The sequence below is a fragment of the Zophobas morio genome, unplaced genomic scaffold (genome assembly GCF_036711695.1).
Source record: "Zophobas morio isolate AGI-343-1 ecotype UQ-CSIRO unplaced genomic scaffold, CSIRO_AGI_Zmor_V1 ptg000009l, whole genome shotgun sequence".
Lineage (NCBI taxonomy): Eukaryota > Metazoa > Arthropoda > Insecta > Coleoptera > Tenebrionidae > Zophobas > Zophobas morio.
Window position 1 is genome coordinate 10,410,718 of NW_026972114.1, and position 25,661 is coordinate 10,436,378.

General features: G+C 34.1%; 2 protein-coding genes across 2 annotated transcripts in view; one reads left to right on the top strand and one right to left on the bottom strand.

Moving 5' to 3' along the window:
• LOC135125858 (probable G-protein coupled receptor Mth-like 1) overlaps positions 1–17,454 on the top strand; it is a 48,602-nt gene extending 31,148 nt beyond the window's left edge. Inside the window, exons 4-7 of the mRNA XM_064051583.1 lie at positions 12,856–13,034; positions 16,152–16,290; positions 16,721–16,892; positions 16,942–17,454. Coding sequence (XP_063907653.1) covers positions 12,856–13,034; positions 16,152–16,290; positions 16,721–16,892; positions 16,942–17,118 — 667 coding nt within the window. The 3' untranslated portion in view covers positions 17,119–17,454. The remainder of the gene's footprint in view (positions 1–12,855; positions 13,035–16,151; positions 16,291–16,720; positions 16,893–16,941) is intronic.
• A 98-nt stretch (positions 17,455–17,552) lies between these two features.
• Positions 17,553–25,661, bottom strand: part of LOC135125857 (disintegrin and metalloproteinase domain-containing protein 19-like) — a 56,295-nt gene continuing 48,186 nt past the window's right edge. Inside the window, exons 7-11 of the mRNA XM_064051582.1 lie at positions 21,932–22,245; positions 21,639–21,840; positions 21,396–21,591; positions 21,147–21,282; positions 17,553–20,163 (exon numbers count right to left, since the gene is read on the bottom strand). Coding sequence (XP_063907652.1) covers positions 18,183–20,163; positions 21,147–21,282; positions 21,396–21,591; positions 21,639–21,840; positions 21,932–22,245 — 2,829 coding nt within the window. The 3' untranslated portion in view covers positions 17,553–18,182. The remainder of the gene's footprint in view (positions 20,164–21,146; positions 21,283–21,395; positions 21,592–21,638; positions 21,841–21,931; positions 22,246–25,661) is intronic.

A 25,661-nucleotide genomic window follows, 5' to 3' on the forward strand; every position in this document is an offset into this window, starting at 1 on the left:
TTCCCTATCCTTTTAACTATTTTGGTATCAACTACAGTGCCAATTACCATTTATAAGCCTTAAGGAACACAATTAAATCCATTATCCACCCGTCTCTGAATGGGAGGCTGCACTAGCTGAAGACCGAGTTCTTTGAGAAATTATCGTCTTCTTCAAGAAACACTTGGTCTGTAAACTGAGTTTTACATTTTATATGTATATAATGTATGCATTAATGGCCGCAAGGATTAGGAAATTCATAAACTAAACAAAAGGCCATCTTATTGTTTATCTATTACATGCCTACTCATTTAACAGCTTGTTAAAACATCTATAAGTTGAAGACCCAAAGTCGGTCAAAATTGACCCACTGCAACCAATATGTGATAACTATCATATAACTAAAATCAAGTGGCGGAAAATATTCACATATTGTTGACAATACCAAAACAGGCAAAAAATAAAATCCAGGAGAAAAAATTTAAGAGATTGAAGAAAAGAATCACAAAAAAGTGGTTCGTGGGTCAAATTTGACCCAGGCTTGGGCATCCGAGGGTTAAACTTGTAAAAACTTGTCAAATTGCAAATTTCCATAGTAACGAGTTAAATTCCTTACATCTGATTGGGTGTTTATTTTTTAACAACTCAGTCATTAATTTTTTTGAGTCACCCTGTTTAAGCAAATCTAAAATATATGAATGCAGTGATAGATCACAACTATACACTGATCATATTTTGCATATTTTAGATAGTATTTATCCGGCAAAATTTTGAAATAACGTCATCAATTTTTGGAGGTAATAAGCGAATATATTTTGATTAAAAAATTATTATGCTTACCGTAAATTTAAAACACCTGCAATATTTCAAAGCATTCAGTTTGGCAGATTCAAAATTAAATTGCAAAATGTTTTATAATTATAATTTTGTTCTAAAAATCTGGACGTTTCGGGTAGAAACTCAATACGGAGTCATAAACTAAAATTGCAGAAATATTTTCAGAGGATAGATGGCATGTATGAACTGTGAAACTTCAAGTCAAAGAAACATGAAATTAGATATTTTCAGTGCTTCCGGAGCAAAAATTAAAAAAAAAAAAAACAGACAAATTCCAAAAAAAGTAATAGTAAAATTGTATCATAGAATTGTTTGAGATCCCGACAGAAAAACTAAGAAAGTTCGTTGAGTTAAGGTTTTATTTCCTATAAATTTATATGTATATAATTGCAAGTGATTTGTGGCTGAACACTCACGTTTTACTTTTTCATACGAACACTTTGATTTTTTGTATCATTTTTATAAAGTGTGTGGGAAGTCATTCAGGTTATTTCATCCTGATATAACGATTAAATTAAGTAGGAACTTCAAAATTACCACTTCAATTGGAAATAAAATATAATGTCAAGAATTTATGAAAGGAAAAATTATATTAAGAGACATTATAAACTTGATCGCATATTTCCGGTTTAACAGGTTCGCTTTTTAAATAAAGTCAGCTTATCTTAATTATGATTTATTTGTTGGAAATATTATAATTTTATGAATACTAGCTCTGTATCAGCTTATGTAATAAAATCTTCAAATAAATAACATCTTTTCAGACAGTGCAGTATACCAAGTGGCATAGACTCTAAGAAAATAAAGGGTGGGTGGGCGGGGCTAGTACTTTCTAAGATAAGACCGATTTTTCCAAATGGCATACCCTCTAAGAAAGTAAAAGGCGGGTGGGCGGGGCTAAGATAAGACTGATTTTATCAAATGAGATAAAACTGACGCTACCCACCTCGGCTGCCGAATTTCATTGGCTTATTTTGTTTATTGTGAGGTGAAGATTAAATTTTATTTTTGCAATCGGCCAATCTTCAATTAAAATAAAATAGATTTGATGTCACATAAGAATAGTGTTACATTGTGCATGTTCTCCCCGCCATCATCTTAGAAATTATATGTAAAGAACTTTTTTAATTAATTATGCGGATTTCGAAGTAAATTTTGCCTGTCAAAATTACTCTGAAAAGAATAATAAATAATGCAAAGGAAAATAAAAGTGAAGACACAATTTAATGCAATATTTTTCTGTAATGTTTATTTCATTTATAGTTTCACCTATACTTTATTCTAAATTAATTGTATATGAGAGGTTTTTAAATTTCAATATCGCGGTTAGATGATATTTTGAAAAAAAAATATTTTTTTATTTATTTTAGTATGTTCATTCATACGTCAAGGAATGCAATTTATTCTTGATGCACATGAACGAATATAATTAAAACGAAATTAGTTCTAAATTTAATGTTTAAAATGAAAAGACAAAAAATTTATAAAGTTACAAATCACTTGTGATAATAAATTTTCGAATGAAAACACGAAATATACACCAAACTTGAGTGAAATATGAAAAAAGAACATCTTTAATTCTTTAAATGAGAACTATTTTATTACTTACAATATTTTTCGAAATGTCAGCCACGTGCCATATTGAAATTTAGAAATATTCATTATCGTTTCAAATTAAGTACGTTTGGCTAGATGACTATTAAACTAGTCTCTAAGTCAGGATTTCAATATTTTTATTATTCCATTTTTATTTCTTAAGCATAAGCTAAGGAAGTATGTATAGTAATCGAATCCATCTGGCGAAATGCCACTTTAATGTTTTCTCCACGATTTATGACCTCTTGAGTACCAGAAAAGTTACTTCCTGTTTCCGTTTCCCTGTCTGTCCGTCTGTCTGTATATACATATTAGGACTATCATGTAGATAATACAGGGCGACTCACTTTCTCGAAAATTTGGGAATACATCTATCGAAACTGATATACGTGTCCTTGAAACAATGTTCATTTTCTTTAATTTTGCATTTTTCCATTTTTCATTGACTCGATTTCATAATTTTTCGTTTTTTCAACTTTAATTTTGTTTAATTTCTCGATTTCAAAATTTTTGAATTTTTCGTTATTTCAATTTTTCGATTTGCAATTGTTTAGTTCAATTTTTCGTTTCCTCAATTTTTCAGGTTCTTGATTTTATTTTCGTTTTTTCATTTTCTTTATTTTTTCAATATTTCTTTCGATTTTATAATTGTCGTTTATTCAATTTTTAAATTTTCATTCTTTGATTTTCCAAATCCCTGGTTTTTCAATTTTACAATTTTTTGAATTTCTCAATTATCCAATTTTTCGATTTTTTTTTAATTTTCAATATTTCGATTTTACAATATTTCGTCTTTTTTCGATTTATGATCCTTCGATTTTCAATTTTTCCTTTCTTCAATTTTTCAATTTCTTGATTTCCAATTTTCAGATTTTTCAAAGTGTTCATTTTATTCTTTTTCGTTTTTTCATTTTTGATCTTTCAATTTTACAATTTTGCAAGTTTTTCATTTTTCATTCGAAAAGCTGAAAATTCGAAAAATTAAAAATTGGGAAACTAAAACTTGGAAAGAATTGAAAAATCGAAAACTGTAAAAACGAAAAATTGCAAAATCGAAAAAGTAGTAAATCGAAAAATTGCAAGTCGAAGCACTGAAGAAACGGAAGATTGAAAATATTGAAAAACTAAAAATCGAGAAAATGAAAAGTCGAAAAAAATTAATGAATCGATAAATTGGAAAGAAGAAATAACGAATCGAATCGAAAGTTGGAACACACAAAAATTGTAAAATTGGAAAAACGAACAATTTAAAAATTCTAAAAGTTGAAAAATTGAAAACCGAAAAATTAAAAAAAAATTAAGAAAATAAAAAACCGACATGAAAGATTGCAAATCGAAAAATTGAAAAATCCAAAAATTGAAAAATTAAACATTGAAAACTCGTGAAATTGCAAAATCTAAAAATGAAACATTGGAAAATCGAATTGAAAAATTTAAAAAAGAAAACCCGAAGAGTTGCCTATCATAAAGTTGAAGGAACAAAAAACGTAAATTTGAAAAATTGCAAAATTTAAAAATTGTGGAACGTAAAATTGAAAAAATTGAAATTGAAAAAACGAAAAATTTTAAAATCGAAACATTGAAAAATGGAATACATAATTGAAAAAATAATGAAAATAAAAAACTCAAACGAAAAATTAAAAAATTAAAAATAGAAAACTCGAGAAACTGAAACCGAAAAATCAAAAAATTGAAAAATTTCACAATAAAATAAAAGAAAAACTACAATCAAAACATTGGAAAACCGAAAAATTAAAAAAAATAAAGAAAATAAAAAACCGAAATGAAAAATTGCAAATAATTATTCAATTTGAAGAAATGTAAAATTGAAAAATTAAACATTGAAAACTCGTGAAATTGCAAAATCTAAAAATGAAACATTGGAAAATCGAACTGAAAAATTTAAAAGAGAAAACCCGAAGAGTTGGATATCATAAAGTTGAATGTAAATTTGAAAAATTGCAAATTTAAAAATTGTGGAACGTAAAATTGAAATTGAAAAAACGAAAAATTATAAAATCGAAACATTGAAAAATCGTAAAATTGTAAATCGAAAATCTAATGAAATGAAAAATTAAAGAATCGGAAAATCGAAAAATTAAACATTATAAACCTAATTCTTAATCGAAATATGTATGTATTACAAAAATTTAAAATTGAAAAACACAAATTGGGAAATTGAAGAAACGAAATACATATTGAAAAGAATTAAAATGAAAAAACTAAACATTATAAAATCGAAATATTGAAAAATCGAATACATAATTGAAAAAAATGAAGAAAATAAAAAACCGAAATGAAAAATTAAACATTAAATATTGGGAAATTTTAAATCGAAAAATTACGAAATTTTAAAATTGAAAAAACAAAAAAAAAGAAATTGAAAAACGCGACTTGAAGGAACAAAAAATTGATGAAAAGAATTAAAATTGCAAAAACTAAAAATTATAAAATCGGAACACTGAAAAATCGAATACATAATTGAAAAAAATAAAGAAAATAAAAAATCCAAAGGAAAAATTAAAAATTGAAAACTCGAGAAACTGAAATTGAAAAATATTAAATTTGAAAAATTTCACAATGAATCAAATAAAAGAAAAGCAATCAAATCAAAACATTGGAAAACCGAAAAATTGAAAAAATGTAATAGTGAAAAATACAAAAATTGAAAAATTAAACATTGGAAAATCGAACTGAAAAATTTAAAAAAGAAAACCCGCAGAGTTGCGTACCATAAAGTTGAAGGAACAAAAAAATGTAAATTTGATAAAGTACAAATCGAAAAATTGTAAAATTTTAAAAATTAACAAAATAAAACACCGAAACGAAAAATGCAAGTAGAAAATGTTTGTTTACTTTACTTTATTTACAAAAATTAAAAATTGCACACTTGGGAAATTTTAAATCGAAAAATTACAAAATTTAAAAATTGAAAAAATTAAAAAAATGAGATTGAAAAAACTCACATTGAAGGAACGAAAAATTTAAAAGAATTAAAATTGAAAAAACTAAAAATTATAAAATCGGAACATTGAAAAATCGAATATGTACATAATTGAAAAAATAAAGAAAATAAAAAACTCCAACGAAAAATTAAAAAATTAAAAATTGAAAACTCGAAAAACTGAAATCGAGAAATATAAAAATTGAAAAATTTCACAATAAAATAAAGGAAAAATAATAATAATAATAAAAATTGAACTGAAAAATTAAAAAAGAGAAAACCCGAAGAATTGTATATCATAAAGTTGAAGAACAAAAAAAATGTAAATTTGGAAAATTGCAAATCGAAAAATTGAGAAACCTAAAATTGAAATTGAAAAAACCAAAAATTATAAAATTGGAACATTGAAAAATCGTAAAATTGTAAAAATTTACAAAATAAAATACGGAAACGAAAAATTGTAAATCGAAAATCTAATTAAATGAAAAATTAAAGAATCGAAAAATTGAAAATTAAAAATTGCAAACTTGGGAAATTTTAAATCGAAAAATTAGAAAATTTAAAAATTGAAACAACAAAAAAATGAAATTGAAAAACCATAAATTGGAAAATTGGAGGAACGGAAAATTGAAAAGAATTAAAATTGAAGAAACGTAAAAAAAATATATAAACGGAACATTGAAAAATCGAATACATAATTGAAAAATTGGTCGACAGTTGTTTCGACAGAACTTCCCTCGCTTCTGAAATACAATGAAGCAACTAAAAATGTTTAAATCGAAACATTGGAAAATCGAATACATAATTGAAAAAAAAAAAAATAAAGAAAATAAAAAACCCAAACGAAAACTTAAAAATTGAAAAATCGAGAAAGAAAAATGGAAAAACTGAAAAATTTAAACTTAAAAACTCGAAAAATTCAAGTCAGTGTTATTTACGCCACTAGTTTTTACTTTACAGAGGCTATCAGAAAACCAAAATTGCATTTTTTTAAATAATTTTTCAAAAAAGCGGGATTTGTTGGGCTACAGAGGCGGGAAAATTCTGTCGAAATAAACTTCTACCAATTTTTTATATATGTACACATATACTTATTAAAATATAGATCACTTTTAAATGTGAAGGTAAAATTTTTACTTTTAATACTTACAAAATTTGCTGCAAACTTTTATTTTCTTCTGAAACTAGTAACCCACATATTATCCATAATAACACTATTGTATGATAATTTTTGGTAAGCTCGGTAGTCAGTTATTGCATCAGGAATAGTATAGCTGTTGACCAAACTTCTTTAATATTTAGGCTATTTGACAAAACAGAATACCACTCTAGTCAATTTGAAAAGTTGTTTTCATTTCTGGAAAAACCAATGGTGACATAAAGCTGTTCGTATATTTACTTTATAGATTTCTTTATGTTAATTAACAGTTCTAAATTTTAGACTTCTGTCTATCTTTTCATTAGAATAACTGAGACACCTGGTATAATACGATTGTTTTTTGACGTTTTAAAATATTCCAACATTAGAAGTTTCTATTAAATAAAAAATTGGTGTGTTTTTATTGTTCTAGGATTTGTACACTTTTGGAATCCTTTTCAAAAGTGACTTTTTTATAAACAGTACCAACTGTGGATATATTGAAATAATCTCTTATCACCTTCCATAAAAAAATGATAACGGATCAAATTTTCGATGTTTCCGCAGTTTTATATCTTCTAGTAAATCATATTACTGTTAAACAGGAAAATTTTGAAAAGATAATAGAAGTAGCTAATTCAGCTTCATTATTTTCAACATTACTGATTTTCAATATTCGATTTCATGATTCGAACAGAAATTATTGACATCCGGTTCACTGTCATAGCTACTATCATTTTTAGTGAAATTATCTTAAGATTGTTGCGCAAAATTGCTTTCAACATCAAGTGGTTTTCAAATATTAAATTTAAATTAAGCAGTGAAGTGAGCACTTCAAACATGAACATAAAATAATTCTTACACTACAAGTTATACGATTTTCTAAAAAAAAAAATGTTTTTGGGTTTCACAAATGTCAACAGACCGGAGTTTATTTATGCCGAAGTTAACTTCTGTAAAAATAAGTGCGGATCTGTCTCGTTGTTGTCAGCTAATCTTGAGTGACAAGTAATGCGGTAGGAATTAACTTAAACAAACACGATTATTTTAACGTTAATTGTACGTTCAAGCGGATTATTCTTCTTTGCTTGACCCAGCTGTACAAAAATAGTTACTGCAGACTCAAAACAATTCACCAATAGTATTACACTTTGTAGTAAATGACGATTACAAAGAATTCCACTAGATCAAAACGAATGTTAATGTGATCGTAATGAATAAATGCACATCCTTTCATTATCAACGGTCGTTAAAATTTGATCAACTTCAAGAATAATTTATTACTAAAACCAGTATTCACAAGGGAACTGCTACCTGCATACGAAGTAGTAGAAAAAGGATGTAGTCGGCAAAAAGAAAATACATATTAAAATAATATTATAATGATACCTACTTAATTCAACGTCGATGCAAACCTGATCCGACATCAAAAATGCTTTAGCAAAGTAATAAACGGAATTGGTTATTTTAAGCATTGTTACGAAGTTTGTGAAGTTTGTCATCTAAAAATAGACACGGATCAAAGGCTTCATTAGTCGGATTGGGGGTCACAACCATAAAATCTGGCGAATCATCAGGCAATAATGCGACGGATAATTTGTAATTTTCGTGTTATTTTATGATCAAATCGCAATGTGACCCCCATTTTTAACCGTTAAAGTGCATGTTTTAGAATACAATAAAGAAAATTGTTATTTCACTTAAATACCGTACCCCGCTATGAGAATGGATGTACATACATATTAGCAAACGATGATTCTATGCATGTATACAATTACTGTTGCAGTTGGTATCAACAAATTTTCGTTGGTAGAACTGTCGCACCACTTTACTTCCGGGTGTCAAAATTTGACACTGTTATAACCTAACTTTCGTCTCGTAAAAGTGATATGGCGCCCAGCGCTGTATTTTAGACGATTGAAAGCGACTCCAAATTAAAATGGGATGCGTCTTGTAGTTATTACACAAAATTAATAACATTGCTTAATAAAAAATTTAGTCACGCGTTTCGAAAATTATTCTGAAGACTACGTTTCTAGCTAATATTCAAAGTTTAATATCGTATAGTATTTTAGTATGCGGACAGCGGACATGTCTCATGTAAACATAAAGTTTTTTCCCTTCAATGGCGTGCGTAAACTTTATGGTGGCGGTCCAAGTGCTTTTGACGAGCTCCAGATTAACATTTCGGTCTCTTTTCATTTTTCATAAGAAAGAAATTAAATTCATTTCACTCACATGAGATTATGAATGTAACACCCGTGGGAGGAATGTACAACGTCCATTAAACATAATATTCAATAGGACTCAAACGGCAGACAAATACAACGCCAGACGCTTTTGTATTGCCTTACGTGAGCCTATAAAGTGTTTAGAGACAATAGAATTCAAAAGGAAAATCAAAACTTTACAGATAAATTAGGTTTTCCATACTTTCCATGATACGATAACATGAACCATGCAGTTCTCTATTTTAAAGTACTGATTTTCAGTTTTTTTAAATAAACTTCATTATCATAATTTTCACTAAGAATATCAGTGCAGTGATAAACCACAAGTGTAGACGCATATTTTGCACACAGAATTTATCTATCAAAATTTTGAGATGACGTCATCAAGTTTTTGGAGGGAGTAAACGTTTGATATCTATGTGATAATCTATATTTCACAGGAGATTATGTGTCTATGAAAATCGCGAACAGCATACGCTTGAGAAGAAAAACAGAAACCAATTAACAGAGTTATTAGCCAACCAACTGAAAAGTAAGATTTGATAGATTGGCTGTACAGCAAGAATTAAATGATCCTTAATCCACCTTTTATATTAAAAATAACATTACTTTCCTGGTAAAAATAACGTCGGATTTATGGGAGTGCAGTTAGAATGGATATTTTTGCATTTTCTGAGCTAGAAGTAAAAACGATGTGAAAATCAATCATCTCAAGAATATTTCGGTTTTTCCAAAAGTTTTCCCATAAAACGAGTTATGCTTGAAAATCTATACCAAAAACGAGAAAATTTATGTATTACAACGTCTGTTTAAAATAGTTTCGGTGTTATTATTGACGTAAATCTTAATTTATCGTTCAACTTTAATAATATTTTATGCACGAGTCTGTTTGGATTAAGGTGCCGCTGTTGGCTATTCAAAATAAGCCTTTTTACTTTAAGGGAATTTTTGTAATAGAATTAGTAATGAATGTCTAATTTCATATTTTCGGGAACGCAGACGCATCCCGTATCCGCCCATCTGTCTGTCTGTCGTGTGTTAACGATTTTATTAGACAGATATTCTCCGAAACTTCGAACCGATGGCTATGAAATTTTATGTAAGGTAAAGTTAGTTTATCATAATGAATTCTAAGAAAATGCAATTTTCAGAATTAATATGACTGTAATCAAATAAGTAATATTCTCAAAAATATAGTGTTACACAAAATATGCAAAACTGAAATTGGCGTCAATCGAATTTAACAGTGTTGTTTTGAAACTACGCTTCAGCAGAATGTACTAAATAGTCAAATTGTGTTACAACTGAGTGTAGACAATTGGTTCTTTTATTGTACTGTTACACGATATTTTTTTGCCTCGCTATTCCCTACGTGTTGTACAACGTAAATACGATTCTTATTTTTAGTGCAAAGAATAGTACTACAAGAATATTCTGTATGTTGTATTTCCACGTTTAATGGATACATTCGCTGTTGATAGAAGTTTCGTCTCGATTAATTTGGTTGCACGTTCGGATCCACCAATCTCCTCTCAACAACTAATTAAGAAATTTCACCAGACCGCTGCAATTTCTCATCAAAACCACCCACAGCTTACGCAAATCATTTAATCGTATCTTGTGATCCAATAAGTCACGTTGTAGATTAACACCATCCTCCGTGAATCAATTTTTCGCGAAAAATTGGCTCCTTTGAAAAACTAACAAAATCTAAATCAAAAAAATGGCCCACAACTTCCTGCTCAACCTTCTTTGTTGGTCGTTCCACCAAAATATCAAACACGTGTACACCGTCTAAACATAACGTTACAATAACATGGGACATCCGTGGAGAAAGTAGTGAGTGTCGCGTAGAAGATGGAATCCCAAGGTTGCGACAGCATCCGGAACAGTATTTTTAAACTTATTGGAAAAAATTACGAAACGGATTAGCGTGTGAGAGTCGTTAATACACTTTCTATTTATTTGATTTGGGCGGTGGAAAACACTGGCGTAAAGCAGCGTGCTTTATGGACGTGTTTGCTCGTAAATTTCGACGTTGATTCATAAACATCGCACATCGCGGATTAAAAGACGGAGTGGACTAAGATGGCGTCATTTCCGGCTCATGCAGCGAGGAGTAACTGTAACAAAGTGTTTCCTTGAAAGGGACGGAAATATTACTCGAAGAAACGTGATGGAGTTGCTTAAAAACGATTTTGCTATTAGCCGTGGAACTTCATCGAGACGAAAAAAATGAGCAATAATTTTGAGTGAACGTTATTTCATTGCGAAAACAGTTATTTTTCTTGCACTCGTACAAATTCGATGAATAAACTAGCAAGGTGCGATTACACCGAACTGTTGTCTAGCGGATCTGCCGGAAATTTAAACACTTTCAAAAACTTTTCACCATTTGCATCAACTGTTCGTTCCGTTTCGGTGACGAAAGTGCAAGAATGCAATGTTGTATTGAAGTGTTCTCTAAAATTTACGACTACCAAGATCCGGGTGGATGTGTCAAATACGTGATTGGTGTATTCGCGCTTTTAAAGTTCCAACTACAATGTATCTAAGAAATATGGAACATTCTTATTAATAAAAATATTAGAACTGCAATTTTTCACAATTCAAAAAAAAAATTGGACTAAGACAGATGTGTTCACTCTGGTAGGTATTGGACGAAGTAGTCAGAAGACGACATATCTTTACATCAAAAATATAAAGGCCGAATATTAAGCAATAAAATTGTTCGTGAGAAAAATATATATATTTACTTATCCCCTCCAAAAAATTGATGACGTCACCTCAAAAGTTTGCCGAATAAATCCTATCTTAAATGGGCAAAGTATGATGAGACAATACTTGTGATTTATCATTCCATTCATATTCTTTGGATTTGCTTATACAGGGTAACTGAAAAAAATTAATGAATGCGTCAATTTATTTTATTGATTTAATCAGGAACTACAAAACCAAATACTTTGAAATTGTTATCATAGGCATGGTAAATTTTTTATCAAAATATATTTACTCATCCTCAACCTAAAAAATTGATCACGCCACCCCACCCCAAAAATTTTTCCGGAAAAATGCTATCTTAAATGTGCAGTGTGCAAAGTATGATGAGTCTATAATTGTCATTTATTAGTGCATAAAATTTTTTTAGATTTGCTTATACGGGGTGTGTGAAAAAAATTAATGACTGAGTCAACTTATTTTATTGATTAAATCAAGAATTGCAAAAAATCTTAAATGTGCAAAGTATGATGAGACAATACTTGTGATTTATCATTCCATTCATATTTTTTGGATTTGCGAATACAGGGTGACTCAAAAAAAATATCATTGTGTATCAGGAGCGAGGAAGTTCTGTTGAAACAAACTTTTGACCAATTTTTTAATCTCTGATGTAGTTTTTCTTGTCCCCACCAAATTACGTAGGTCGCCTTTTAGAACATACAGTTTGCCTTGTGACAATTACGCGTGATAACATAATCTAAACTGTGGTATGTTGTAATTTTTGCAAGTCAAGTTACGACCTACTTTTCGGTTGAATTTGTTTTGTCAACAAATTCTTCGATGACTAGATCAGAAATTAAATAAATCATACACGTTTGTAAATAAACTACATATTTGTAAATCTTCCTTTTCTACTCGCTTATTTTATTATAGTACATTCGCTACTACGTTTATACTCCAATTTTTTGCATTATCTTAGTAACTAACACCGCCCTCTTCCCTATTTTTCCCCATTTTACGGTACTTGCATCTTGCAACACCATCCCAACGGTACCTCCTTCATCAATTTGGCGACAAAACAGTTACCATCATTATCCATCATTACAGAAACCATGTCGGAACAGGAAACTCGCCAGCAACAATACTTTTAAAACGGTCTTCGGCCTAAGAAACGCACTGCTGCGCTCACTAATACAACATTATCAACGGAATCAAGGTTACTCGTTATAATCCATCCAACACAAGATTTGTTTACACCGACAATTATTATAACTATTATTACCGCAGTATTTCCTTCTCCGCTAATAACATAATCACGTTCCAAGTTGTTCCAATTTGTAACGGTGGTCCACTTCTTTGTCCAACGCTACCGCCCCATTGTCACCATTGAATTGGTTCTTTTGTTGCAGAGATTTGAGGCCCCAAAGCGTCGAAAAGAGCCAGGAAAGGTGCAGACTACGACTGTATATGATGTATGCTTGGGGGGTTCCCTTCATCATTGCCGCAACGGCGGCCATTTTGGATTCAGTACCGGATAGCTCTGATTTCCTGAGGCCGAAATTTGGAGTCAACACCTGCTGGTTCTATGGTATGCCATAATAATAAAGCCCATTACATATACGAAAATTATATATACTAAAAGATGATTATAATCCTTGTCGCACCGCGTGAGTTAAAAAAAGTACGAGAGGCCGTTGACGTCCCTCCTTTGACTTTCGTGTGATAAAATGCAGCTGCCAGTTTTATTATGTTATGTGAAATGGTCAGTCAATTCACGGATTTGCCCTGGTCATGGGTCAATTTCGGCAAAAATATTTACCCAAATCAGATCGGTCAAGGTTCGCTATTGATGTCGCCGGTCGTAAATTTAAAATTCATCAAAATAGTGTGTAGTCTTCTGATAAAGAGTTGCCATGCCGTCTACCACTGGCGGTTATGCAAAACAAATATGTTTTTCTTTTATCAGAATAGCGTCACATATGAGATAAAAGCAGTGTAAATAAGTAAATTTAGATTTATCACTCGTGTTGCGAAACACCCTGATGCGAAAATGTCACGCGAATTTTGAAAAGTTAGAATTGTTTATGCACTACTTTTTTCAAAGCACAAACTTCAAATTTTTAGGCTGCAGTGAAAGAGTGTTAATAATTATAATAAAATAAATGTTATGTATATTGTGGTCAGGGATGGTTACAATGAAACATAAAAAAATTATGATCCAATTAAAAAAAGAACGTAAATTTTGCCACGGTATCACCATCTTTACCACGGTGTTTTGTGTATGTCTAGTGTTTTGTATTACATAACAAGACTTTAAGTTTCTAATGTAGATATTTTGAAACATTGTTATTATTAAAAATAGTGGTGATTAGGAACACGCCATCGACCTAGTTATACAATGATCGTGCAAAAAGGTGTGTAGCAGAATGTAGTAGTTTTTAAAGTGGATTAGTCAAGGTTTTGACAACCTACCCAAAAAAACCGGCAAATTGTTAAGTACCAACGTAGCCAAAAAATATATTTGTGTAATTATTCTCATATATCATGTCCAAATATCATTACTTGTTTATTCGAAATCATCAGAATCCACCTGTTTCACTCACAAACATCAATAATGTATTTTCCATGAGAACTGTAAACATTTTTCATCATTATCAAAAGATGTAATTAGGTTTAATTACTCTGTTATCTCGTTGGCTGTTTGTGCCATTTTTAGATATAGGGGAAGTAAAAAAAAAAGGTTTTTAGAAGGTTCAAAGGTTATTAAAGACACATTTCATAAAGAAATACTAGCAGATGGATGTACATTCTGATGATTTCGGATGAACGAGTAATGATATTTAGACATGATAAAAGAAATGATGTTGATATAACGATACATATGAGAATAATTACACAAAGATATTTTTGGTTATGTAGATATAAATAAATATAAAAATATTAGTGCTATACAATTTTCGTCTAGAAATTTAAAATCTTTTTAAAACCAAATTCGAATTCCACTGTATACTTGCAAAAATTATCCTTGGAGTTCTGTTCATTTAAGGGAATTTTTGGAACTGCTTTGCTTTTACTGGAATTCTTTGAAATCAGCTAGAGTTGTTTCGAGATTCGCTGGAATTATTATTATATGTTTGCTTAAATGTTTGGGATTTACGTAGAAGTCTTCTTATTTAAAATTTATCAGAATCTAAAAAATTGCCGGAACTAATCTGAATTGAAACTGTATTACTGGTGGCTGGGGAATTGCTACTTGGCTCTTAGCTCGTGGGAATTTTCATTATCGAATTCCTGTAGAACACACTTTGATGAATTACTTTTGCAAATTACCTCAATTTAGTGGAATTTTTGGAACCATTTTCTGTAAACTGGAAAAGTTAAAGGAATTCATTATGAAGAACTGTAACTAATTGGAATTGAAATTATGTTGTAAGCAAATTTGGAAGCTCCTGAGGTTGTTACTACGTCATACAATAATCCGTTTTGATATATGTAATTACTTTGAAATATCGAATTATGAAATTTTTCAACTGCACTTGTGGCAATATTTTAAATGTTTTGTAAATTTGCCAAAATTGATTTGATTTTATCTTTGGAATTACGACTATATTTGTAATTTACTGAATTATAGTAAATTATTTTGCAACTATTGGGAAATGGAAATATATGATATCGAGTTTTCAAATGTATTCCTGTCAATTTTTTGACATTTTGTGCGTTCCTGTTAAGAGTAAAATTGTATTGGGTGTTTTCATGAAGTCTCTGATCTCATAAAGCTGATTTATTAATCTCCAACATGAATCCAACTGCCTGTAAATACCATATTCATTGTTGAATCACCGATATAGTGTAATACAGCACCAGTAAAAAATATTACAGTTTGATAAGTAACGTTTCCGGAGCGAGCGAATTCAGCGAATCCATTTTCCCATTGATCGCACAAAAATAAAAATATGCTTTTTCATATTTGCCATACTGTTTAGAAATAAATGAGGTTATCAAATAAACTGAATGGCTCCCGATGCTCACATAAATTCATAATTCTAGCAGAAATTTACGCATTCGAACGATTTATTTCTGCAATCTCCTCCTATAAATCACAGAATTTAACAGAAAATCGTTTCGTCGAAAGAAACATCGAAATAAATCATGATCTATCAGTATAATTTCAATAATAAAACAATCATGAAATCGTAAACTAACGTTTCTCAAGCTTCATTATTATATCATCAGTATTGCGATCGTAGCAATTATCGCAGAATCAGAGGAATGACAGTGAATGGAGTGACCGTGAACGTCGAGAATAACAATAACACAACGGTAATTTATACCAAAAGGGCATCGTAAAGATCATAGGAGATTGCCGCCCCTCTCGAACTCCACCAAAACTATTACAATTATCATTTCGTTGCATTAAAAATCGAATTCCTCCGCGTCCCATCTTCATTCCGCCCACCAAAACAAGGCCAAACTATGCGGAAACTTCCTAACATTCTTTTTCAACATCGCGATATTAAAATGAACGAGACGTGGGTTTTGGATGATTCACACGATTTATTAAACCCATCAAAAGCGTGGGCGGCACCGTAACAATACCAGCCAAATTCGCTCTTTTGTCCCCCAATTGTCACCATTAACCGCGTGAAAGAATGAAAAGAAAGTTGTTTTGTCCCAACCGAGGTCATTCAAGGCTGTTTGTTTTCAGGCAAGATGGAGATTTTGACGTTCTTCTACGGGCCCATAGGTGTCCTACTTATGGTGAATTTGGCCCTTTTTGCCCTTACAGCGAGGGAACTGACTTGCGGATTATGGAAACGAGAGCTGGTCAAGTCTACGTCGGAACGGTAAGAATGCGTGGTTTTTGCGGTTGTGGAAATTGTCCTAGTTGAGAGACCGGTCGGAGGCGGCATTCTTGAGATGCATTCAAGGACGGGTGTTGACCGGGAGTTAAGTGTGTGATGGATGGGGTTTGTAAATCATGCTGTGGCTAAGTAGCCGTTAAGTCATTTACTTTTGCTAATTGGTAGTAAATGTCTGCTATTTGCAGAACCACCGAAATCATTTGGGGGCCCCTTAAGTTCGATAATTATTGTTATGTTGTGCTAAAACTTATCCCACACGCAAGTGCCGCCATATTTTGGTTTCTCGTTAACAACTGAAACCATTTTCTAAGAAATAAAGCAAAAAGTGGAACGAACCCAACCCACACGTACAAACATTTAAAATGTGTGATTTATGCAACCAACAATACACTGAAATTGTATTCGTTTGCAGGGCTGCTCTAGGTCGTGTCTGTATGAAGTTGGTCGTGGTAATGGGGGTTAGTTGGATAGCAGACGTCCTTTCATGGGCGGTTGGTGGTCCTCAGGAACTCTGGTATTTGACCGATTTGATAAATTGCCTTCAAGGTCTTTTCATTTTTATAGTGGTGGGCTGCCAACCTCAGGTAATTAAACAAACTTAAATTTTTTTCTTTACTAAAATCACATTTCTAGGTTTTATCAGCAGCAAAAAGGCTTTGGTGTTCTCGTATGCATAGAGCTAATGGGACTGCTGGTACGACCAACCATCAGTCTTATAGTTCACAAGGTTTACCATCCATGGGTGACACGGTAACTAATCACAGTGTTACCAACAACACCAAATCGGTTCCATTGGAGACTAGCTGTTAATGGGTGATATGTCTTAGCGACAATGTAAAGAAATTTATTTTTATACGTGGATTAAACTAGTCAAGTTTTGAAAATTTGGACGTAGATAGAATCATTCCGTTGTGTTCTTTTTATTTATGACTGATTTTTGTGTATTTATCTTGTGACGAAGTTAGAATTAGTTCCTTATTTATGTTGTTGTTAACTTAAGCGTTGTAAATATGTCTTTCTCACTATAGGTTAAGATTGAGTTTTATGTTTTAACGACGCCCAGTATTACGGTAGTTTGTTTTTAAGACTATCCTGTTTTTTGTGTACAAATTTTTTAAGTTTTTGTATAAATATGTAAAAGTCAAATGCCGTGTTTTATTGACAATCTCAAGCTCAAAAACCCATTGCTCAGTATCGTCGTTTTATTGGCTAAGACTCCAGTCAAGTGAAAAACATTTTCATAATTTAATGATTGAAGAAATATTCCATTGTTTATATTACAAGATTTAATACAATAATAATCTTTGGTATTATGTACAAAACCTATCAAACTAACAGGTGTATAATAAAATAAGAATGTGAAAAAAATCACATTATCGCAATAGGAATACTTAATTTTATGAAAACAACAAAGACGAGTAGGAACCACGTCGTGGTAGTCTGCAATGTGATTGGTCAATCGAACTTAGGCGGAACTCGGTACGTCATCCAATCAAACTACTACACACACCTGCGCAATTCCTACCATCGCGCATCCACCGCTCGCCGGAAAATCACTGCTCCTATTGAAAAGCTCACTGAAGCATAATAATCGAGCTGCCTCTTGAATAAATACATCTTCCTTTGAGTACATTAAAGCTAAACGTGATGCAGTGTTACGACTAGTAATCTTAAGCAACTTTAGAAAACCACGACCCTCACTCTTCCAACGAGCGGTGCATTACAATAATTTACCCAAATACTTACAAAGGATCTCGTCTTTTTCAGAAAACTGATTGTCCTTTAAGGCCTTTTTGACACAAATTAATAAATTTATCACAATGTCTGAGATCCCCTTAAATAACATAACCTACTTTAAATAGCTGTCCCCAAAATTAGCACGCTTTATTAGTTTTCGCATTGAACGTCTTATTCTCAAACTTCTTCTGCAGCGACGCCACATTCGACGACGACCTCGCCGCGTTCTTCACCCCCGAAGGCACACTTTTCGACGCAACACCGCCTTCGGTACTTTTCGTTACGCTACTCGTATCCGAATTACTTTTACTCACATTCGTCCCTTTCCGCTCACCCGGTTTGTTAAAACTAACCGTCTTACCCCTCCCCGGCCCTTTCGGCAAACCGCCTACGTTCGGTTTAACCGTTGCGATGGTGGGTTTCTTCGCCACGCCCCCGTTAACCAAGTCCGGCCCCTTCGTTCCCGGTTTCGAGTTGCAGCTCGTCACGAGGTCAGGACTGTTGGATACGGGGCGTGTCTTCGGGGCTGAAGGGGCGGATCTCGTGGGAGAAGGCTTACGCGTGCGCAGGTTAGGGGGCGTGACCTGACGATTCACGGATTTGGGGGCTTTCGATGCCGTTTTGGTGGGAGTTGGACTTCGCGATTTCACAGTGGAGGGAGCTTCTTTGAATGTGGACAGTTTGGGCTCGGGCGGTTTAACCGGTTCGGGTGGTTTGACCGGTACGTTGACGGACGATGGGTGGATGTAACCGCTAGAGGTGGAGCTAGCGCTGGATTTGATGTTGTTCATGTTGCTGTAGACGCTTTCGGGGGCTTTGTAAAGGGATGAAGTGTTGACGTAGGTGTCGGAATCTAGGGCTTTCAATCTGGCTTCTTCTTCTTCTTTTTGCTTTCTGGCGAGGGTGGAGGTGGAGTAGATAGAGTCGAAGTTGCGGTTTTGAATTTCGGAGACTATTTCTCCGAGGAGACCCATGCTGTCGCTTGAGCTGGAACTGGCTTTCGTTTTGTCTTCGACGGAGTTGACGCTATCTGGTGGTGAGAGTGGGGATTCTTCAATAACAGCGTAGATGTTGTCGTTACTTAATTCTTCATTTAGTTTACCTAGAGGAGCTGCTTTATTTAAACAGTCGTCATATTGGTTTTGGGATGTTTTATTAGCTACCGGTTTCTGGTAGCCTGGTAAACTTGGAATTTGCAATTTTTTGTCGATTTCTAAAATAGGGGGCGCTGGAGGCGGCGGACTCTTAGGTCTACTACCCGACGGTATACTCAGCGGTCGTTTAGTACCTCCAGGTTGTCTCATCGACCCGAAGGTCTGTATATGTGGTCTCGGTGTGACACTCGTACCCCTCATACTCTGCGCTCTCATCACCACAGCTTTGTTCTCCTCTCCAGGCACCTTCACCGTACTACTTTCCGTCTGCAGAATAGGGTTCGAAATTTCGATTGACCTCAACGCATTTTTATCCAAAATTTTACTAGCTTTCCTCGGCAGTGTACTAGAATTGACATTATTAACAGTACTACCACTAGTGGGCGGTTTTTTCAAAAACGACGCAATTCGATTCAACGTGGTCCCACTTTTCTTTCCCTCATCCGAAACTATCGAATCGGGCGTCGACAAAGGTCTCTGAGCAGGCGGAGCCTCAGGCGCCGCCCTCATCGGAACCTTCGGGGCGTTCCTCAACGGCGAAATCAACTCCTTTGCCGTGCACGTCGAATTCTCCAAAATCGGTGACGAAATGATAGGCTTGGCCGTACTTCCCGGATTGGGAGGAGGCAAGGCTGGTCCACTATTGTTCCCGCCTCCCGTCAACGCCTGCTTGAACGACTGCGCCCTCGATACCGACTTGTTCAAGAAGTTCTTCCCGGATTCGGACCGCTTGAACGACGGGGTGGTGGACGGGATGACGATGGGAGGCGGCGGAGCGGCTCGTGACGGTTCCGTTTCCACCTTCTTGGCGGGCATGAGCGAAAAGCCTTTGAAGTGGCCGAAGAACTCGTGCTGCAGCGACGCATTGGACGTTTCGTTTTGGAGGAGAGAATGATTGTCTTCCGTGCGCTTGGCGGAGTCGGGGGCGAAGGGGGCGCTGCGAGATTTCGAAGGCGACTTGATCCTAGACAGGTGGGAAAAAGCGATGTAAACCACGTGTTCGGATTCTTGTTAGTCGACACAAGTTGACGAGGAGGAGGAGGCGGTGGCGGTTATTGTGTAAGCGAGAAGCGAGGAAGAGTAGTAAAAAATTAAAGTAACAAAAAAAAGACTAAAATATATTTGGGGTAAGACATAGATATGTAGAAAGTTAATACAAAGAAACATGCATGTAACAAAATCACAAATAGAAGTATCAACATAAAAACTACAGACTTTGGTTTAAACACACAACAAATGAGTGATTGTTGATAGCAGAACTTACTCTAGGGTGAATCTGGCGAAATATTAAACTGTTGAATCGATACAGGATGTTTATAGGAACTGTTGCTTAAGAATGTAATGAATTTGCAACGGATGTTGCTATGGCAGTACCTGAATCACTTCCGTGGTGCCGTGACCAGGATTAGGTATGCAGAGCATATAGATTTCCTGGCCAACTGTAACTCTAATAACGATATCCTGTATCCATTCAAGTACTCCCCAATGTGATAAATAATTTCAAAAATTTACGCATTTTCTGACGGTTTGTTGAACTTTTTCGCCAAATCCTTCACGCTGACCACCATCACGGGACTTTTGTCGAAACAAACAGTCTCTGTGGTAGCTGGAGTTTCGCAATCTACTCGACTTGATCCACACTCTTTGTTCTTGGTCCTCAAACTCGTATTCAGTTTGAGGCCCTTAATGTTTTTCAAAGACAACCGCCTAACACCACCACTTTCCCTATTAGTATTCTTTGTTATTGTGTTACTTCTAGTAATAACGTCATTATTTGTCGTAGAAATCAAACCTGTTTGTTTGATTTCCATGTTTCTAAGATTGTTCGATCGGTTATTAACACTTTCCGACACTGTGCGGATGGAAGAATTGTTGGACAAGGAACTACCACCACGACATGCAGAAAAAACATGCTGAAAACTGGAAAAAAGACACTCTTTTACGTACGTTGGCGCCGGCGATTTGGTCGAACGGAAATGAAGGACGTTGTGCTTGACGTAGTAAGTCAAGAACGCCAACAGCACCAGCGCCGGGATGATACCCAGGAAGATGACGAAGAGTGCCGTCACGAACTCCTTGCGAGCTGAAAAGAACACTACAAATCAAAATTTTAACAAAAAAAATGAAGTGAAAATCATGTTATTATCATTATTATTATTACTACTAGTACTAAAAACAAAGAAACTGATGATTTACCCTCTGGATCCGAAGCGGGGCCGCTATCCTCCGATCCTCCCGGACCCGGGTCTTCGCAATATGGCGGCGCGTAGCCATCTTTGCAGTGGCAATGACCCAAGTTGTTACACCAGCCGTTGTTGTTGCAGTCTTGGGGGCAGGTGCGAGCCGCTAATTGCAAACTTGCCACGGACATACATCTTTGATTGACGCACATCTGGAACGAAAAGGTACAGGTGCTGTCTACCAAATTCTGTGCATTACTTTGCCGTCGCCGCACTTAGCACCGTCTGGCGCCAAACCTGGGTCCACCTGGTTTATGCCCAAATCAACGATAGCGGTCCTGCAAGCCACGATCGATCCTTTCAAGTTCAAAAAACTGTGGGAGAGAATGGACACCGATTCCATTCCAAATTCGAGGCGCTCGTTTAAGTGTTTACAGTGAAGCATACCGCAGAGGACATTCCTATTAAAAAGAAAGTAAATTAGTACCTGTGCGTGCGTGTTGTGTCATTTGTGGTGATTCACTCTAGGTACTTAGTTTTTTAATGACTTACTCATCGTTGCATTTAAAAAACGACTGGTTGAATTTATTATAACCGCAGTTTCCATGACGGTTTCCTTTGACGTTCATCTTGTAACATTGCTCGTCGCTGGATTTGCCCGTTTCGCCCCACAAAAGTTTACACTGGTCGGTTCTGGTCCGGCAAAACCCATGATAACAAAACGCCTTGCCGTCATCGCAAACTTCGGTGTCCATTTTGTAAATATCGGCAGGGCAGTACTCACTTTGCCCAGTGCAATACTCTGGTAGGTCGCATTCGTAGTCCGCCGAACGGCATAAAGTACCAGCAGTCTTCGGCTTACACGTCTAGAAATAAAATAAATATATAAATAAAAAAAATACGTCCTTTTCTAGCAAACAAACTACCGCTGATATATATCCCATTGCACACTCCTTAAGTCCTATTAATAACTGACTTTAACCACGATTCTTTACTTCTGGGAATGTACTTTCCTTTATTTTATGATCCTTCGAGCCGGATTGGTATTTAATCAATTCAAAGAAGAAGAATTTCGATGAAGATTTGGAATAATAAAGATGCTACGCGCGATTGCTAACAAGCAACATTGCTAGATATCACTGAATGGAATTCAGTGGAGCAACAGATTGCAACAGAACTTCATAAATTCAAATGCAGAAAATTGTAACCGTGGAAGGTTGTCCATATACCCATGACCCAGACATCAAGAACTACATTTAAAAACGAGCAACAAATTTTTGATGCAGATTTATGTGAAGCTTTGATTGCGAAAACATATCTTTGAGAAAATGAAATAATCCTGCATTCAAAATATTTTTGGAAAGAAAAAAATAACATATCTGGTAGTTATAAAGATACTTTACATTGTATTAATTGGATGATTAGTTTGTAGTAGATGAAAGTACTGATTCTTGTGGACGTTACATTGCAAATTTATTGATACTATGCGTGAGAATAAGCCTAGTCAATCTGAATATTCTTCGCATTACTTGTCTGGCTCATTTAAGGTTCCCTAATGATAATTTCTTAATTAGCAACGTTAAAAAAATATTTTTCAAATGTTTCAATTGTAACTGTAACTAGGTTCGGGGTACTTGGTTGGAAGCAGTGACTTTTAATGCTGAAAATTTTCATTCAAATAGACCTCAATTTAAAATTTGATAGGGCTGACAGTTTTGCCATTGACAAATGCCAAGATATTTTGCAAGATTTCAGTCAGATACATGTATAAATCAGATATTTTTCGAATCTAGGTCGCACTTTTTTGCAACTTTATTCCCTCCAAAAATTGGGTGCGGCGTGCATTCAAAGAATTTTATCCTCAAATCTACGTGCTAAATTAAACAAATTCCTTTTGCGATCAACTGCAATAATCAGTAAAAGCTACTTCTATTTCCGCCTTTTTTGCATGTTTCAACCAAGTGCAGCGTTTGAAGGCAAAAATACGGAAGTAAATCGCGAATCTGTTAAAAGTTCATGGAAATAAAAAACGCAGAAACACTTTCAACTGGTTTTGGAACTTATTTAAAGCTTTAGAAACAAAACAAACACAAAATTTCATAAATTTATGGAGTTATTTATTATATTTGTTTTTATTTAGACGTATCGCTGCTGTTCAAAAGTATAATTTAAGCGGCTACTGTACTCCAATTTCATTGTTTATACGTACTAACTCCTATCCAGGATGTCAATTATGGTTTCAAAAATAATTCACTACAATGCTAGTATGAACAGGAAAGTTATATATCTACAGGGTGACTTATGCACGGGCGTGGATGGGACCTGTTAAATCAGCGCAACAAAAATTTAGTGCTTGAAATAACGAAATTTTATTTGAATTAAAAGTATATTAAATCTGGATTCGGGCACCAGCGTTCTGGTGAACTACTGCTTCTGGCGCCTGTAGAAAATTCCCAAGTTCCAGATGGTCCCATACCTCTGCCCATGAGGCCTTTTTTTTTGAAGTACATAATTTGAAAGAATCTCAGGGACCCCTTGTACCTATTTTTAGAAGAACATAGTTTGAAAGAATCTCGGGGACCCCTTGTGTTTTGCTTTTGAAATAGTTCGAAAGAATCTTGCGGACTCCTTGTGGACCTTGTTTTTGAATTAATTTGAAAGAACCCCGAGGAGCCCGTGTCTGCTTTTTGAAGTATATATTTTGAAAGAACCTCGGGGACTATTTGTCTAGTTTTTGAAGTAGTTTGAAAGAATTTTTGGGATCCCTCGTTTTGTTTTTGAAATAGTTTGAAAGAGTCGTGCGGACTGCCTGTGGGCCTTGTTTTTTAACTAATTTAAACAAATCTTGGGGACCACTTGGGTTTTATTTTTGAAGTAGTTTGAAAGAATCTCGGGGATCTTTTGTGTTTAGTTTTTGAAGTACATAGTTTGAAAGAATCTCGAGGACCCCTGTGTTCTGTTTTTGAAATAGTTCGAAAGAATCTTGCGGACCCCCTGTGGGCCTTGTTTTTGAATTACTTTGAAAGAATCTTGGGGACCACCTGGGTTTTATTTTTGAAGTAGTTTAAAAGAATCTAGGGGACCTTTTGTCTCTAGTTTTCGAAGTATGTAGTTTGAAAAAATCTTTGGGAGCTCTTGTCTTGTTTCTGAAGTAGTTTGAAAGAATCTTTGGGATCTCTCGTTTTGTTTTTGAAATAGTTTGAAAGAATGTTGCGGACCCCCGTGGGCCTTGTTTTTTAACTAATTTAAAAGAATCTCGGGGACCTTTTGTGTCTAGTTTTTGGAGTATATAGTTTGAAAAAATCTCCAGGGCTCCCTTTTTTTGCTTTTGAAGTATGTAGTTTAAAAGAATCTTTGGGATCTTTTGTCTTGTTTTTGAATTAATTTGAAAGAATCTCGAGGACCCTTTGTGTTTTGCTTTTAAAATAGTTTGAATGAATTTTGCGGACCCGTTGTGGACCTTGTTTTTGAACTAATTTGGAAGAATCTTGGGGACCACTTTGGTTTTATTTTTTAAGTAGTTTGAAGGAATCTCGGGGACCTTTTGTGTTTAGTTTTTGAAATACGTAGTTTCAAAACACTCCAGAATCTCTTTTTTTGTATTTGAAGTATGTAAATAGTTTGAAAGAATCTTTAGGATCCCTTGTCTTGTTTTTGAATTAATTTGAAAGAATTTCGAGAACCCCTGTGTTTTGTTTTTGAAATAGTTCGAAAGAATCTTGCGGACCACCTGTGGGCCTTGTTTTTGAACTACTTTGAAACAATCTTGGGGACCCCTTAGGTTTTATTTTTGAAATAGTTTGAAAGAATCTCGGGGACCTTTTGTGTCTAGTTTTTAATGTACGTAGTTTCAAAAAAATTCCAGGATCCTTTTTTTTTGTATTTGAAGTATGTAGTTTGAAAGAATCTCGAGGACCCCTTGTGTTTTGCTTTTGAAATAGTTCGAAAGAATCTTGCGGACTCCTTGTGGACCTTGTTTTTGAATTAATTTGAAAGAATCCCGAGAAGCCCGTGTCTGCTTTTTGAAGTATATATTTTGAAAGAACCTCGGGGACTATTTGTCTAGTTTTTGAAGTAGTTTGAAAGAATTTTTGGGATCTCTCGTTTTGTTTTTGAAATAGTTTGAAAGAGTCGTACGGACTGCCTGTGGGCCTTGTTTTTTAACTAATTTGAACAAATCTTGGGGACCACTTGGGTTTTATTTTTGAAGTAGTTTGAAAGAATCTCGGGGATCTTTTGTGTTTAGTTTTTGAAGTACATAGTTTGAAAGAATCTCGAGGAC